We start from the raw sequence: 15,111 nt of genomic DNA on the forward strand, positions 1-15,111 counted from the left end.
CCAGGTTCAAAGGAGAAAAAGATCCCACATGGCCTCTAAGAGGAAGATAGACTAAACCTACAGCAAAAATGATTTAAGTCAGACTCAAAATAGGCTTTCCCAATTGTAAGGGTAATAAAACAAGTGTGTGTGTGTGGGGGGGGGGTGTGAGTCAGTGGTTGTCAGTTTCAGGACAACTTTTATGTTCTGACGTACCTGCCCCATGCAAACAACCAGCAAGGGCCAACAGGCCCCACTCACCCCTGTGGTGGGTTCTTGTCCAGCCAGCCGGCTTTAATGACTGATGTGGTGGGGGTGGAGCCCCCAGGCAGTTCATCCATGGGGTACGGCAGGAGCTCCTGGATCAGGCTGGGCAAGGTTGGACTTAGGCTGCTGGTGGGCCACCCACTGCTAGGACAAGAGGAGGGAAAGAGGAGAGCCAGGCTGGGGGTCCCTCAGGCTGGGGTGGGGAGATGGGAGTGCCAGGGGTGAGAGGGAGGGCGACTTGGTGGAAAGGACACTCACTTGGAGATGCCCTCATAGGCGTGGTCATCCTCATCTTCATCATCCCCAGATAGTTCCTCCCCTTCACTCAGCAGACTGGCCACACGCACAGCCCTCGGGACTCGGATCGGAGGGGGCTCCTCCTGTCCCCACAGACCCATTTAGTGCCACATTTCCCCTCAAGCCCCACGTCACCCGCCCACTGCCATGCCTACTGCCCCTAACCCACAACTCAGCACTTTCACTTCCGTTTCTTCACACACACACCCACCAGCAGAGACCCAGTGACCCAGGTCACAGAGACAGAAGAAACAGTACCAGACACTGACTTAGGGAAGACAGAAAGACAAGCTGGCAGCCAGTGGCTCATGCCTATAATTCTAGCTACTCAAGAGGCTGAGATCTGAGGATCACAGTTTAAAGTCAGACCAGGGAGGGAAGTCTGTGAGACTCTTAGCTCCAATTCATCACCAAAAAGCCAGCAGTGGAGCTATGGCTCAAGTGGCAGAGTGCTAGCCTGAAGCAAAAAAGCTAAAGGACAGCACACCTAGGCCTTGAGTTCAAGCCTCAGTACTGACACAGGTAGACACACACACACACACACACACACACACACACACACAAAGTCTCAGAAGGAGAGAGACAATACAATACACTCGGAAGGAAGGCACTCTGGGAACACAGAAAGGAAAACAGACAAAGAAAGGGACAGTTATTCTGTGACAGAAACACAGAAGGTACCACACATACCCAGCCAGGTGCAGCTAAAATCTAGAGCAGGAGTCCGAGGCCCTAGCCCAAGATTCTGGCTCTGTACCTGACCCCAACCCCTCTAAGGCAAGATGATGGAACTGGGAGAGGAGCTCTCCTGGGAAATGTCTGCCCATGCTGTTTGGGAGGGTCTCTGGACAGCCCCCCTCCATTCCATGGGCACATGGCCTCAACCACTGCCCTGTCCCACCTTCTTGGTCATCACGCTAGCAGGGGCCCCTGGCCCCTCCTCTGGGGCCTCATCGTAGTCAGAGTCATCTGGAAAGAAAGGAGAAAGGGACACTCAGAACAAGGAGCCTGGCCTGGCCATCTCCCCTGGGCACCATTCTTAGCTTCACAAAGGACACCCTCAGACCAGGAAGGTCCCACCCCCAGCCCCACCCCAGCCTGGTTTTCAAAAGAAAGGGATTGGGGACAGGAAGTGAAATTTATACCTAAGGAGAGGCAGGGCCACCACAAGCAGTGCTGACCGGGCAGCAAACTTGGGGACAGGGACAAGGACTATCCACTAAAGACTAGCAAGGTACAAACTCAGATCATTCCATGGGGAGCCAACTCAAGACTCCTAATACCGCTACTTCAGGAGTCTACCAGGGTCCAGGCCTGCCACTCTGGAGGGCAGGTGGGAATATAGAGACTGGTGCTCCAGAGGGCCCAGGACTGGCCCAGGCTACACAGGGGGCTGGTGACTGCTAGACTGAGTGAGTGTGCTGGCTGCATGCTCTGCAGAGCCAATCCAGAGCCCAACCCAACCTGCAGGGAACCCTGTCTGGCTGTGGCACTTACCAAACTCCGGGGGCAGGCGAAGAGGTTTGGGAGGTATCTCAGGAGGACACAGAGGTGGTGATGGAGGCTGGGGAGGTGCCTGGAACAGGGTGGATGGGAGGGCAGACGGGAGCTCCACAGGCTCTGGCTGGGGACCAGCTGACAGTGAGGACAGCAGTAACTCCTCCTCCTTGGAGGGAAGACTGGGGTCAGAACAAAAGTTGGATGTCACTAAGCAACAGAGCCAGGGGCTCAAGGCCACTGAGCCCATGCTCACTTGTGCTACAGCAAACACTTTTGCAGAAAGGAACCCCCCCCCAACACACACACACAGCACCTTGCCTCACCCTCCTGGTACTCTAGGCAGACATTGCAGAAAGGAACCACACACACACACACACACACACACACACACACCTTCCTTGCCTCACCCTCCTGGTACTCTAGGCAGACATCTCTTTGCCTGAATGAGATGACCACCTGTCCGTGGGCTCCAGTTTTTAGCCACATGTATCTTCAGGACCTCCATGCTGGAGGAAAGGTGAAGACTACATGGAGAATCAGGGAAGGCTTCCTGGGGGAGGTGAGGTCTGACCTCCATTGGCAAAGGAGTAAGAAGGGACTGAAATGGGCAGGGGCTGAGGCACAGACCAGTCTTAGAAGCCAACTCCTGAGTCCCTGAACTGTTGACGTGTAGAGCCAGGCTGCCTCCTCTCTTGCCCAGACTTGCATATTCACTACCTCCTATTACCTGTAGGCCCCTTCCACCCCCCTCACCCTATCATTTTCATCCCTTTGCTGTCATCCCTCCCCAACCCTCCAGGGCCAGGTTCAGGCCCCCTGGGATTACCTCCCTCAGTGCAACTGTCATCCTGGCACCCTACTCTCTGCCACTGACTATCTCCTGAAGGGCTTTGTCACTGACAACCAGGATTTGAACCTCGGCTCAGTCCCTTAGTTCCTGTGTCCTAGGGTAAGTGCCCAGCCTCTCTGACCGTTGGTTTCCTCTTCTATGAAGTGAGGACTGTTTCAGTGGGCAGGCTGTGTCACATACTAGCACCTGGGACGCTCCAGGCCCATAGCCAGAACAAGCCTGAGCTCTGCAGGCCTGGCCCAGCCAGCTGTTGTCTGTCTGTATCCCCCAGAAGCCAACAAGCAGCAGAGTGGGTTATTTCTGCTCTGCCCTTGTGTTCCCAGAGGTGGCTGACTGTGTGTGATATGATGTATCCACCTCGGCTGTGGCGCCCACTCTTCCCTCTACCAGAGTTCCCCTTCGCTCAGCTTCCAGTCTCAAGAGCATCCCATTGTTCTTGCCTCTAGAGCCAAGTCCTCCTCTGAATCTTTCCTCTCTCCTCCATTGTGACCCGTTTCCCTCCTCTGTGAGCTCTAGACTCATTGTTCAGTTTTCAAAGCATGCCCTATGTGCCAGATGCTCTGCTGGCAGGACCCAAACTCCAGCTCCACCACTGTGTTCATCTTAGGACCCATGGCTCCTTCTGCATCACTAGTATTAAAACTATCCTTTCTCTGTGTTCAGATGGGAGGGGATCTGCCCTTCTCTCCTCCTGTGTGGAGTCCAACCAGCGGCTGGCCACCCTCTCCTAGCAGGGCAGCCATGTTACTAAGCAGTGCTACCTTGGCAACAGTAGCCTATGTGGGACCTGTGTTGGGACAGGAAAGATTGTCGGCAGACACTCCACCTGGGGCACAAGCCAGGGCTTGTGGTGACTTGCAACCAGGCATATCCAGACAGGGACCTGAGGCTCCAAAGTCTGGGATGTTAGAACATGCTAGAAGGCGCACTAACCCCCATGGGGCAAGAGGTTTCAAGGCAGGCTGGGCCCTGTGAGTCATCTGCTTATTCTGGTCCTTCAAGGACAGGACCTTGCCCCTGAACTGTCACCTGGAGGACCACAGGGGCGGCGTGGATTGCTATGAGAACCCCCCACTGCAGAGAAAGAGCTGCCACAGCCCTGGCGCCCTTGTCTTCCTCTCTGATGCCAGGGGGAGGGAAGGGGCAACGGTGGTCTCAAGAGTTTCACTGTTCGGCTGAGTCTAACAAGACCAGCAGTGGGCACTGCATCAGGCTGCCTGCCCCTGCCTGCCCCACTTAATCCCGAGTCCCTCCAGGACGGGGGAAGCCTCTGACTTGACACTACCACATCAGGGCAGGGCCAGGTGAGTGGCTAGTAAGAGCATGCCAGTGGATGAACAAATAGTGGATGGACAGGTAGACAGCTGGTCATTAGGAATAAAAATGGGAGGGTGAGCGAAACCACTGAGTGAGTGCCTGCCTGCCCAAGGGCACCAGCTGGGAAAGAGGGGGCAGCTGGTCAGCATGATATACTTGGAGATTTCCTGACAAGCATGTGGATGCTCACTGCTGCCTCCCAGAGGCCAAGACAAAGCAGCCTGTGGAGGTTGGCCTGTGATTAGCTGAAGGCGAAACCCAACAGGGCCAGGGCCAGCCAGACTGTGGTCCAGTGCAGGCAGGACAGACTGTTTCCTCCAATACAAGGCGGCTTGAGTGGGCCTGGTTCCCAAAGCCCAGCCAGCTTGATGGAGAGGGTGGTAATAGGGGTTCAAGCAGCATTAGCCCTCCCCTGTCTGCATGCAAAACATCCCCTCCACTGTCCTGAGCACCTGCATGGGGTCTGCTGCCCAACTGTGGGCTCCACTCTTTCATTCTTGTATTCCCAGCTTTAAGCAGGAATTTATATATAAATATGTGGATAAATTCTCGTGTGTGTGTGTGTGTGTGTGTGTGTGTGTGTATTCCCAGTTACCTTCTAAGTGCTTTACATAGATTGATTTAATTTATTATGAAAGCTTTATGAGCTAAGGCTTATTGTCCCACTTTGCAGATGAGGTAACTAAGGCACTGGTCCTTGATCCTGCTGCTGGGATCTGAACACAAGCATCCAGCACAACAGCTTACAAAGAAGGTCGGCCAAGAGCCAGCCTTCTCATACTCAAGGTACAGCCAGCTCTGGAGTGGCTTTCTCTCCAAGAAAGACAAGATCATAGTTCTCACAGCTGGCCGCTGTCCCCATGATGAGAAGAGAGGACACAGGCAAAGGACCCCCCTCCCAGCAGAGGTTTTACAGGGAGAGAACCGTGTCCCCAGAAGCGGGCAAGGGTAACTTGTAGTTCTTGAGGCTCCATTCTAGCCACCTCCTCCAGGAAGTCTCCTGGCTGACCCTTCTAGCAGCACAGTGCAGGGCATGTGCCTGCTGAGTCAGGACTGGACCCAGAGAAGCAGAAGTAGGGTCAGGAAGACACAGCATGTGGGAAATCCCCAAAGGGAAAGGGTAGGGTACACTTCTGAGAAAAGGGCCTCAGGAGCATCCCTGCCCCAGCCCCGTGCTTCCCACTGGCATGTGCCCCAGCCTACTAGAACATGCTAGCTTGCCACAATGGCCCCTCTGAGCCTTTGCTCATGCATTGTCACTGTACCCACCTATACCTTGAAGTGCATCTCAGTGGACCCTGGCCTGCAGGCATCCCCCGACGCCTGGCAAAACTGTCCCACCCACACCCCTGACCCCTTCAGCTCATCCTCCTCCAGCTAAGAAGCATGTGAGCCATTTGCTGTCCTTGTGCAGAATTGGGTCCCCAGACAGGTGTTAATCCACTCCATCCTGGGTGCACAGGCTAAGTAAGAAATCTGATTTATGACTAGGTGTAGAGGCTCAAACGTATAATCCTCATTACTTGGGAGCCAGAGATTTGTGGATGCAGATTTCAACCAGCTTGAGCATAAAAGTTCAAGAAACTATATCTCAACTAATGGCTGGGAGTAGTGTATTTGGGGAATCATAATGGCTAGGCAAGATGACATTCACCTATCATCCCAGCAATGTGGAGAAGCTCCAGTAAATAGGAGGACCAGAGTCCAGGCCAGCCTAGGCATAAGGTGAGACTTTATCCTAAAAATAGTCACCATGAGCCGGGCACTAGTGGCTCATGCCTGTAATCCTGGCTTCTCAAGAAGCTGAGATCTGAGGATCATGGTTCAAAGCCAGCCTGGGCAGGAAAGTCAATGAAACTCTTATATCCAATAAACCACCAGAAAATTGGAAGTGGCACTGTAGCTCAAGTGGTAGAGTGCTAGCCTTGAGCTGAAGAGCCGAGGGACAGTGCTCAGGCCCAGAGTTCTGGCCCCACAACCGACAAAAAAAAAAAAAATCACCATGGGAAGGAGAGGGGAGGGAAGTGAGAGAAAAACAAAAGAGGAGGTAACAATGTTTGACAAGAAATGTACTCATTGCCTTACTTAGGTAACTATAATCCCTCTGTACAATACTTTTACAATAAAACTTTTTAAAAAATCAACACATGTTGAAAATGAACTATACAATTTTGTGGATGGGGTGGGAGGGAAAAACTAGGAGTGAGGGAAGAGGTGTCATTGTCCCAATAACCTCTCTGTACACCACCTTTATAATAACAATTTAATTTTTTTTAAATAATCAACACAAACTCAAGTGGTAGAGTGCCTGCCTATCAAGGTCCTGAGGTCAATTCCTAAGTTACTGCTAATTAATAATAATAATAATAAAAGAACTTGATTTATAGATTAGAGAAAATACAAAGAAACCCTTATACATGGGAACTGAAGAACAAGCCAAGAGCAGAGTGATCCTTTCATTCACTGCATAAACCAGAAATATTTCTGGATTGTAAGGGGCACCATTAATGACTATTTAGTTAGTACCAAGTACAAACAGGGTCTGTCCTAGACAGAGTGTGATGACTTCAGGCAGGAGAAAGGGTTTGAGTCTTAGATCTAGGCTTGAGTGTGAGATCTAAAACTGATCACTTCACCCCTGAGCCTCAGTTTCCCTTCACTGGCCTTCAAGCTTACTGATCATGCAGTAAGGGGGAGCCATTTCCACAAATCATCAGCACAGCTTTCTCACCCTGGCTGAGGTCAAAGGAGACTCAGCCCTGCAAGCTGAACCAGTAAACTACCTATAGCCCTCTCCTACACCCGCACCTGGCTCCCCTTCAATCTTTTTATCTACCTGCCATCTCTGGTCAGAGAGATTAGGCTCACCTTTAGGGCAGGTAGGTTACAGAGAGGGTCTTGGTCTTACCCCCCCCCATTCATATTCTAGCCCTCTTTGACAAACTGAGCTGCACCCTATAAAAGCACACTCCAGAGCCCTCACACATACCATTCGTTCCACCTGCAACACTCTTCCTGTCCAGCCAAACTTCTACTTTCTACCAAAAACACAGATCATACATCTTTCCACTTTTCCTGCCTCCCATGGACCTCCCCTCATGCTTCTGATTGCTTTGGGATTCCCCCAGCCTCCATATTTCTGACCACTCAACATGGCTGTGTCTGCCAATATTTAGCACTCTGGGGTGAGCTCAGAGGACCAAGGGCCCAGGCTAGAGTAAAGGCCTTCCCCATACAGGCCTTGGAAGGACCCAGGCCAATCCCAGGCCTGGGACTCTCACTAGCACAGCCAGGTGAGGCCAGGCCAGAGATCTGGGATCAACTGTCACTTTCCCAATTGTCCCCTTCCACAAGGAGAACTTTCCAGCTGCTCACTTCCTCTTCATGCCTTCTCAGCAGCCAGGCATTCATCCTATGCCTCCTGCTTCTTCCACCCTGCTGCTGCCTTTCTTCCTCTGCCATGACACTGCAGGCAGACCCTCCAGCACACCCCAGATCTCTCTCTCACTCACTTCTGCTCCAGTCTCAGCACAAACCCTTCCTGCCAGAATGGATATATGCCTCTCATGGGGCCACATCCCCTCTGTGCATCAGTATCATCCAACACAGAGGGGCTCCAGTAAGCGAATGACCACCCTGCCTGCATGTGGAACTGGAAAGGTAGCCAGCTCCTCACCCTGCTGGACAGCAGCTACAGCAGAGCCTGCTTCCCTTCAATTCTGCCCCATGGCCTCATTCCACATGTTCCGCCTTCTCCCTTCAATAGGTGCTGCCTTTTTAAGGACCTACTGTGGGCCAGGCTTCTGCCAGGGGCTTTTCTATATCCACTAAGGCTGTCAACAACTGTGTGCACAGAACACATCTCCTCCTCCATGAAGTCCATCTGACTGCTCCCTTCTTTAGGCCTATTGGGCCTCCATGGGTCTCTTACTGCCAGATCTCTCTAAGCTGCCCCATAGACCATTCCTGCTGTTGTGAGCAGGAGACAAGAGAGCTACATCTCCCACAGCAGCTCTGTAGATCTCTGTTATGTCCCTCACTGGCTCCTAAGGGCAGCAGGGGAGAAGGCTTAGTGCTCAGAACTCAGATTGTCAAACCCCTCCCCCCATTTCAGGTACCAGCTCAGGGTGGAGGCTACTCTGTCCCCAGTGACCTGGGGGTTACGGGTTCATTAGGGACCCTTGGGCAAAGGGAGGCCAGCCCACAGTCCACAGGCACGCAACACACTACCAGTACTGGACAAGAAGAAGAAACTACCTTGCCAAAGTGCTAGTCCTCCGCACATCCCCTTGTTACCCTGGGCAGAGGCTGGGGGTGGGGGGTGGGGTGGAGGTCAGAGCCAGAGCACCTTTGAACTTGTCGATGAAATAAGCCAACCTAAGCCTCCCCAATAGAAATGTCAGAGAGGGAGAGAATTAGGAGACTAGCAGAACCAAGAAGATACAGATCAGGGCCCTAAGGAGCAGAGACCCTCCTCCCCTATGGAGGGCAGTTTCTGGGGGAGTCTAAGAAAGGCTCAGAAAACAGGTAGTATGGGCTTTGGGAGGTGGGTGGGGAGAGCTCAGGAGAGAGGCTTATAGGCAGACAGAGACATGGAAAGTCTGGGGGAGAAAAAAGGAGAGGAAAGGAGAAAAAAGAAAAGGCTGGGAAAACTGAAGTACAGAAAGTAAGAGAAGACAGAAAAGTCTAAGAGCAAAATGGAGGAGGAACAGAACACCCTGGAAAGGTAGACCTAGAGGGTATAGCCAGACCCAGTCTGGGCCCCCAGCCTCCCTCCCGCCTGCTCTGCAGCCCAACCTGGGCTGCCCCTTGCTTACCCTCACAGGCTGGCCGGGTCCTGGGCCCAAGGCCTCCTGAGGCTCCAGCCAGGTGAGCTCAGTGTGTGCACAGACCGTTCTGTGCCTGCCCGTGCAAGCCTGTGTTGGCCTGGCCTGGGCTGATCTCACAGACAGTTGGGTCCTTGCTCCCTCGGAGGTGTTGGAGCCCAGGTATGTCTCTGCCTGCCTGTGATTGTTTTCTCAGAATGTTTGTAAGTCATTTCTGTGTGTGTGTGTGTTCTGAGTTTTAATAGTGACTCTAAATGTGTGTGTGTGTGTGTGTGTGTGTGTCCAGCTCTTGTCTCCCCTGCTTCCTGCTCTCTGCCTTCTCCACCCACTGCACTCTAGCCAACACACACACACTTCCTGAAAACACTGAAAAAGAAAAGTCACCCAGAATCCCCTGGGGCAGCACTTCCTCCCCGCCCCTGGGCTGTACCCCTCCCACTCCCCAAAGCTAAACTGGGATACAACCAGCATCGGCTGCTGGTCTCGTGAGGTCTTACAGGGTAGATGCCCAGGAAGCCCTGACAGTGGCCTCTCCCCTCTGTACCCTTTTGAGGAAACCCTGTGAGACTGAGAAATAGACCCTAAAGGAAAGAGGCTCTACCCCAGCAACAAGTGATCAGCCTTCAGAAGGACCAGGGATTGGCTGGGCTGCAGGGCACAGGAGTGAGGCCTGGCAGTGCAACTCCTGATGGCAGCAGTCCACTCCAGGCAATACTTCAGGTGTCCAAACATCAAAGGAAGAAACTGAGGCCCAGAGCAAGACTGGGGGGGGGGGAGGGGGGTGCTATGTGAAGTGCCTCTGGGAACCTGGATTGGATATGAGCCTCTATGACTCAAGGAAGCGAGTTAAGAGAGTTTGTGTATATGACACTTAAAGTTGAGTAGACAAAGCTAAGGCCAGAAGGCATGGTCTGAACACCAGCTTCCCCCAGAGGGGTTCAGTGACTGTGGGTAAGCCTTCTTGGCATCTCTGAAGTCCTCAAGTTTAAATAATGGTAGAAAGGAAGGTCACTCCAGGTCAGGCAGAATGGAGGCCTGACTCTCAGAGGGAGGAAATTCCATCCTTGCTTGTGTTTTGGTTTGTCTTATACCTTGGTCTGAGGTGAGGGATTCTGGCCTGGCCTTGTGCTTCTGCCTGCCTCCTGTGACAGCTTCTCCCTTCCCAGATATCTGGGTAATATGGGTTGGGGAAAGGGATCAAGGAAAAGGGACCTGGGTGGACTCAGGGCAATTGAACCCTACAGCCAGTGTATGCTTAGGCCTCTTTGGGTGCTGAGTCATCTGTGTACACACTATGGTACCAAGTTCAGCACCTGCAAGGTAGCAGCTAGCTCGTGGTAGCTCCCAGCTTTTCACTCCCAGTTTCACCCTAAGGATCTGCCAAGCAGCCAGCGCTGCTCAGAGGCTGGGGATTCAACAATGACCACAGCAGAGCCAACGTGCTAATGGGGTCACCTGGCAGCATATGTGCACACGCCACTCATACCCAACAGTACACACGTGACAGTACACAGCCAGCCTATGTACACAAATGCGTGTATCTGCACATAAGCCCCATGAACCCACACACTTTCTGTCACCACACAATCAGCACAGATTCTGCTACACTTGTACCTATGAGGATCACACATAGCTACTCTCAGAACCTGCACAAGTATGCAAAAGTACACAAACATGCTACCACATCCCACTAGCTTATACAAACACATCCATACCTTGTACACACACACCCAAACTAGCCCAGGGGTGCATGCCTCCCACTGAGTCAAAATGCAGAATACGCAGGTGCAGACAGGACGATCCCCAGATTGTACAGGAAGCCTGGTGATTGAGCCAGACAGAAAGGCTCACCCCGTCACCACCTGATCTGCGTGAAAGGCCACAAGACTGAGAACTGCAATGTAAGCAGGGCAGAAGGTCATGTGAAGAGACACGGATACAGAGGCATGCAATGGAGGCACAAGCAGTCTTCCACCATGCACCAAAAGCCTGGGAAAAGCTGGGTACCAGTGGTTCACGCTTGTAATCCTAGCCACTCAGGAGGCTGAGATCTGAGGATTGAAGTTCAAAGCCAGGCAGGCAGGAAAGTCCATGAGACTCTTATCTTCAATAAACCACCAGAAAACTAGAAGTGGTGCTGTCGCTCAAGTGGTATAGTGCTTGCCTTGAGCTGAAGAGCTGAGGGACAGCGCCCAGGCCCAGAGTTCAAGCCCTACGACTGACCCCCTACCCCACCCCAAAAAAAGTCCAGGGCAGCACAGGAAGTTGAAGAAGGGGAGAAAGCCACCAGACAGGGAGGGAGCTCATCTTAGCCGGATCGAACTTGGGAGGCTCTATCTAATTTTTTTCTTTTCTTTTTTTTTTTAAGTTTAGGACTAGGACTTTGCTTTTACTCATTGGCTAGCGCTCTATCAACTGAGCCATGCCAACTCTCACTGTGATTGTTTTTGACTCAGAGCCTCATGCTTTCACTTGATTTTCACTCTAACACTTGAGTCACATCTCACTTTAACTTTAATGAGGATTAGAAATGTCTACGAGTCCAAATACTACAACCTCAGGATACGGGAACCCAGGCCTCTCAACTTCTCCTCTACCCACTCCGTCCCAAAGAATGGTCTCAAGTTGCAGAGAACACAGTTGGCCCTCAGGATCCCAGGGTTCACATCCATAGATTCAATAAACTGCAGACTGAAAATACTTGAGAAAACCCTTGTCTGGATGAGGTTGAAATTATTTAAAGAAATTATTCATTTATGTAGGAGAATGGTCACTAGAGGGCAGAATAGCACCAGAAAACTTCAATCTAGGCTAACCAAGCTCCTGAGGAACCTTAGTACCTATCCCCAGTGGTACAGATCCAGAAAAGGCACAAACCCCTTTTTGTGCTTCCATTAATCAAATCTCATTTTTTTCTTTTTTCTTTTTTTTTTTGTCGGTCATGGGGCTTGAACTCTGGGCATGGCGTTATCCCTGTACTCTTCAGCTCAAGGTGAGCGCTCTACCACTTGAGCCACAGCACCACTTCCCATCAATCAAGTCTCATGCCAACACACATCTGGCTGGGCGTTCCAGGCCTCCTAGCTTACTATTCCTTGCTGAGTGGGGAGACCTTCCCAGACCTTTCCCACAAGATTGGCATGGGTCCAGGCAGTGCTCCCCTCCCTCTTCTGAGCCTTAGTTTTTTGTTTTCCCTGCTTGAAAGAAGGACACAAATCCTCAGAAGGCTTTCTTCAGGAAATAATGAACAAAATGTTCTGTATAGGAGCTGGGAAGGTGGCTCAGTGGTAGAGCACTTGCCTTGCATGCATGAGGCCCTGGGTTCGATTGCTCAGCACCACATAAGCAGAAAAAAAAGCCGGAAGTGGTGCTGTGGCTCAAGTGGTAGAGTGCTAGCCTTGAGCTGAAGAGCCGAGGGACAGTGCTCAGGCCCAGAGTTCTGGCCCCACAACCGACAAAAAAAAAAAAAATCACCATGGGAAGGAGAGGGGAGGGAAGTGAGAGAAAAACAAAAGAGGAGGTAACAATGTTTGACAAGAAATGTACTCATTGCCTTACTTAGGTAACTATAATCCCTCTGTACAATACTTTTACAATAAAACTTTTTAAAAAATCAACACATGTTGAAAATGAACTATACAATTTTGTGGATGGGGTGGGAGGGAAAAACTAGGAGTGAGGGAAGAGGTGTCATTGTCCCAATAACCTCTCTGTACACCACCTTTATAATAACAATTTAATTTTTTTTAAATAATCAACACAAACTCAAGTGGTAGAGTGCCTGCCTATCAAGGTCCTGAGGTCAATTCCTAAGTTACTGCTAATTAATAATAATAATAATAAAAGAACTTGATTTATAGATTAGAGAAAATACAAAGAAACCCTTATACATGGGAACTGAAGAACAAGCCAAGAGCAGAGTGATCCTTTCATTCACTGCATAAACCAGAAATATTTCTGGATTGTAAGGGGCACCATTAATGACTATTTAGTTAGTACCAAGTACAAACAGGGTCTGTCCTAGACAGAGTGTGATGACTTCAGGCAGGAGAAAGGGTTTGAGTCTTAGATCTAGGCTTGAGTGTGAGATCTAAAACTGATCACTTCACCCCTGAGCCTCAGTTTCCCTTCACTGGCCTTCAAGCTTACTGATCATGCAGTAAGGGGGAGCCATTTCCACAAATCATCAGCACAGCTTTCTCACCCTGGCTGAGGTCAAAGGAGACTCAGCCCTGCAAGCTGAACCAGTAAACTACCTATAGCCCTCTCCTACACCCGCACCTGGCTCCCCTTCAATCTTTTTATCTACCTGCCATCTCTGGTCAGAGAGATTAGGCTCACCTTTAGGGCAGGTAGGTTACAGAGAGGGTCTTGGTCTTACCCCCCCCCATTCATATTCTAGCCCTCTTTGACAAACTGAGCTGCACCCTATAAAAGCACACTCCAGAGCCCTCACACATACCATTCGTTCCACCTGCAACACTCTTCCTGTCCAGCCAAACTTCTACTTTCTACCAAAAACACAGATCATACATCTTTCCACTTTTCCTGCCTCCCATGGACCTCCCCTCATGCTTCTGATTGCTTTGGGATTCCCCCAGCCTCCATATTTCTGACCACTCAACATGGCTGTGTCTGCCAATATTTAGCACTCTGGGGTGAGCTCAGAGGACCAAGGGCCCAGGCTAGAGTAAAGGCCTTCCCCATACAGGCCTTGGAAGGACCCAGGCCAATCCCAGGCCTGGGACTCTCACTAGCACAGCCAGGTGAGGCCAGGCCAGAGATCTGGGATCAACTGTCACTTTCCCAATTGTCCCCTTCCACAAGGAGAACTTTCCAGCTGCTCACTTCCTCTTCATGCCTTCTCAGCAGCCAGGCATTCATCCTATGCCTCCTGCTTCTTCCACCCTGCTGCTGCCTTTCTTCCTCTGCCATGACACTGCAGGCAGACCCTCCAGCACACCCCAGATCTCTCTCTCACTCACTTCTGCTCCAGTCTCAGCACAAACCCTTCCTGCCAGAATGGATATATGCCTCTCATGGGGCCACATCCCCTCTGTGCATCAGTATCATCCAACACAGAGGGGCTCCAGTAAGCGAATGACCACCCTGCCTGCATGTGGAACTGGAAAGGTAGCCAGCTCCTCACCCTGCTGGACAGCAGCTACAGCAGAGCCTGCTTCCCTTCAATTCTGCCCCATGGCCTCATTCCACATGTTCCGCCTTCTCCCTTCAATAGGTGCTGCCTTTTTAAGGACCTACTGTGGGCCAGGCTTCTGCCAGGGGCTTTTCTATATCCACTAAGGCTGTCAACAACTGTGTGCACAGAACACATCTCCTCCTCCATGAAGTCCATCTGACTGCTCCCTTCTTTAGGCCTATTGGGCCTCCATGGGTCTCTTACTGCCAGATCTCTCTAAGCTGCCCCATAGACCATTCCTGCTGTTGTGAGCAGGAGACAAGAGAGCTACATCTCCCACAGCAGCTCTGTAGATCTCTGTTATGTCCCTCACTGGCTCCTAAGGGCAGCAGGGGAGAAGGCTTAGTGCTCAGAACTCAGATTGTCAAACCCCTCCCCCCATTTCAGGTACCAGCTCAGGGTGGAGGCTACTCTGTCCCCAGTGACCTGGGGGTTACGGGTTCATTAGGGACCCTTGGGCAAAGGGAGGCCAGCCCACAGTCCACAGGCACGCAACACACTACCAGTACTGGACAAGAAGAAGAAACTACCTTGCCAAAGTGCTAGTCCTCCGCACATCCCCTTGTTACCCTGGGCAGAGGCTGGGGGTGGGGGGTGGGGTGGAGGTCAGAGCCAGAGCACCTTTGAACTTGTCGATGAAATAAGCCAACCTAAGCCTCCCCAATAGAAATGTCAGAGAGGGAGAGAATTAGGAGACTAGCAGAACCAAGAAGATACAGATCAGGGCCCTAAGGAGCAGAGACCCTCCTCCCCTATGGAGGGCAGTTTCTGGGGGAGTCTAAGAAAGGCTCAGAAAACAGGTAGTATGGGCTTTGGGAGGTGGGTGGGGAGAGCTCAGGAGAGAGGCTTATAGGCAGACAGAGACATGGAAAGTC

General features: G+C 51.5%; 1 protein-coding gene across 3 annotated transcripts in view; it reads right to left on the reverse strand.

Annotated features, from left to right (window-relative positions):
* Window positions 1–9,224, reverse strand: part of Arap1 (ArfGAP with RhoGAP domain, ankyrin repeat and PH domain 1) — a 32,330-nt gene extending 23,106 nt beyond the window's left edge. The window contains exons 1-5 of one of the 3 annotated variants that reach the window (XM_013014092.1): window positions 9,028–9,224; window positions 2,041–2,209; window positions 1,445–1,512; window positions 505–626; window positions 241–390 (exon numbers count right to left, since the gene is read on the reverse strand). In XM_013014092.1, the coding sequence (XP_012869546.1) occupies window positions 241–390; window positions 505–626; window positions 1,445–1,456 (284 nt within the window). In that variant the 5' untranslated portion in view covers window positions 1,457–1,512; window positions 2,041–2,209; window positions 9,028–9,224. Of the gene's footprint in view, window positions 1–240; window positions 391–504; window positions 627–1,444; window positions 1,513–2,040; window positions 2,210–9,027 lie in introns of those variants that run through there. The other 2 variants (XM_013014091.1, XM_013014093.1) reach the window with 2 other exon arrangements.
* Window positions 9,225–15,111: the final 5,887 nt, after the last annotated feature.

This window comes from Dipodomys ordii, unplaced genomic scaffold (assembly GCF_000151885.1).
Source record: "Dipodomys ordii isolate 6190 unplaced genomic scaffold, Dord_2.0 Scaffold22, whole genome shotgun sequence".
NCBI lineage: Eukaryota > Metazoa > Chordata > Mammalia > Rodentia > Heteromyidae > Dipodomys > Dipodomys ordii.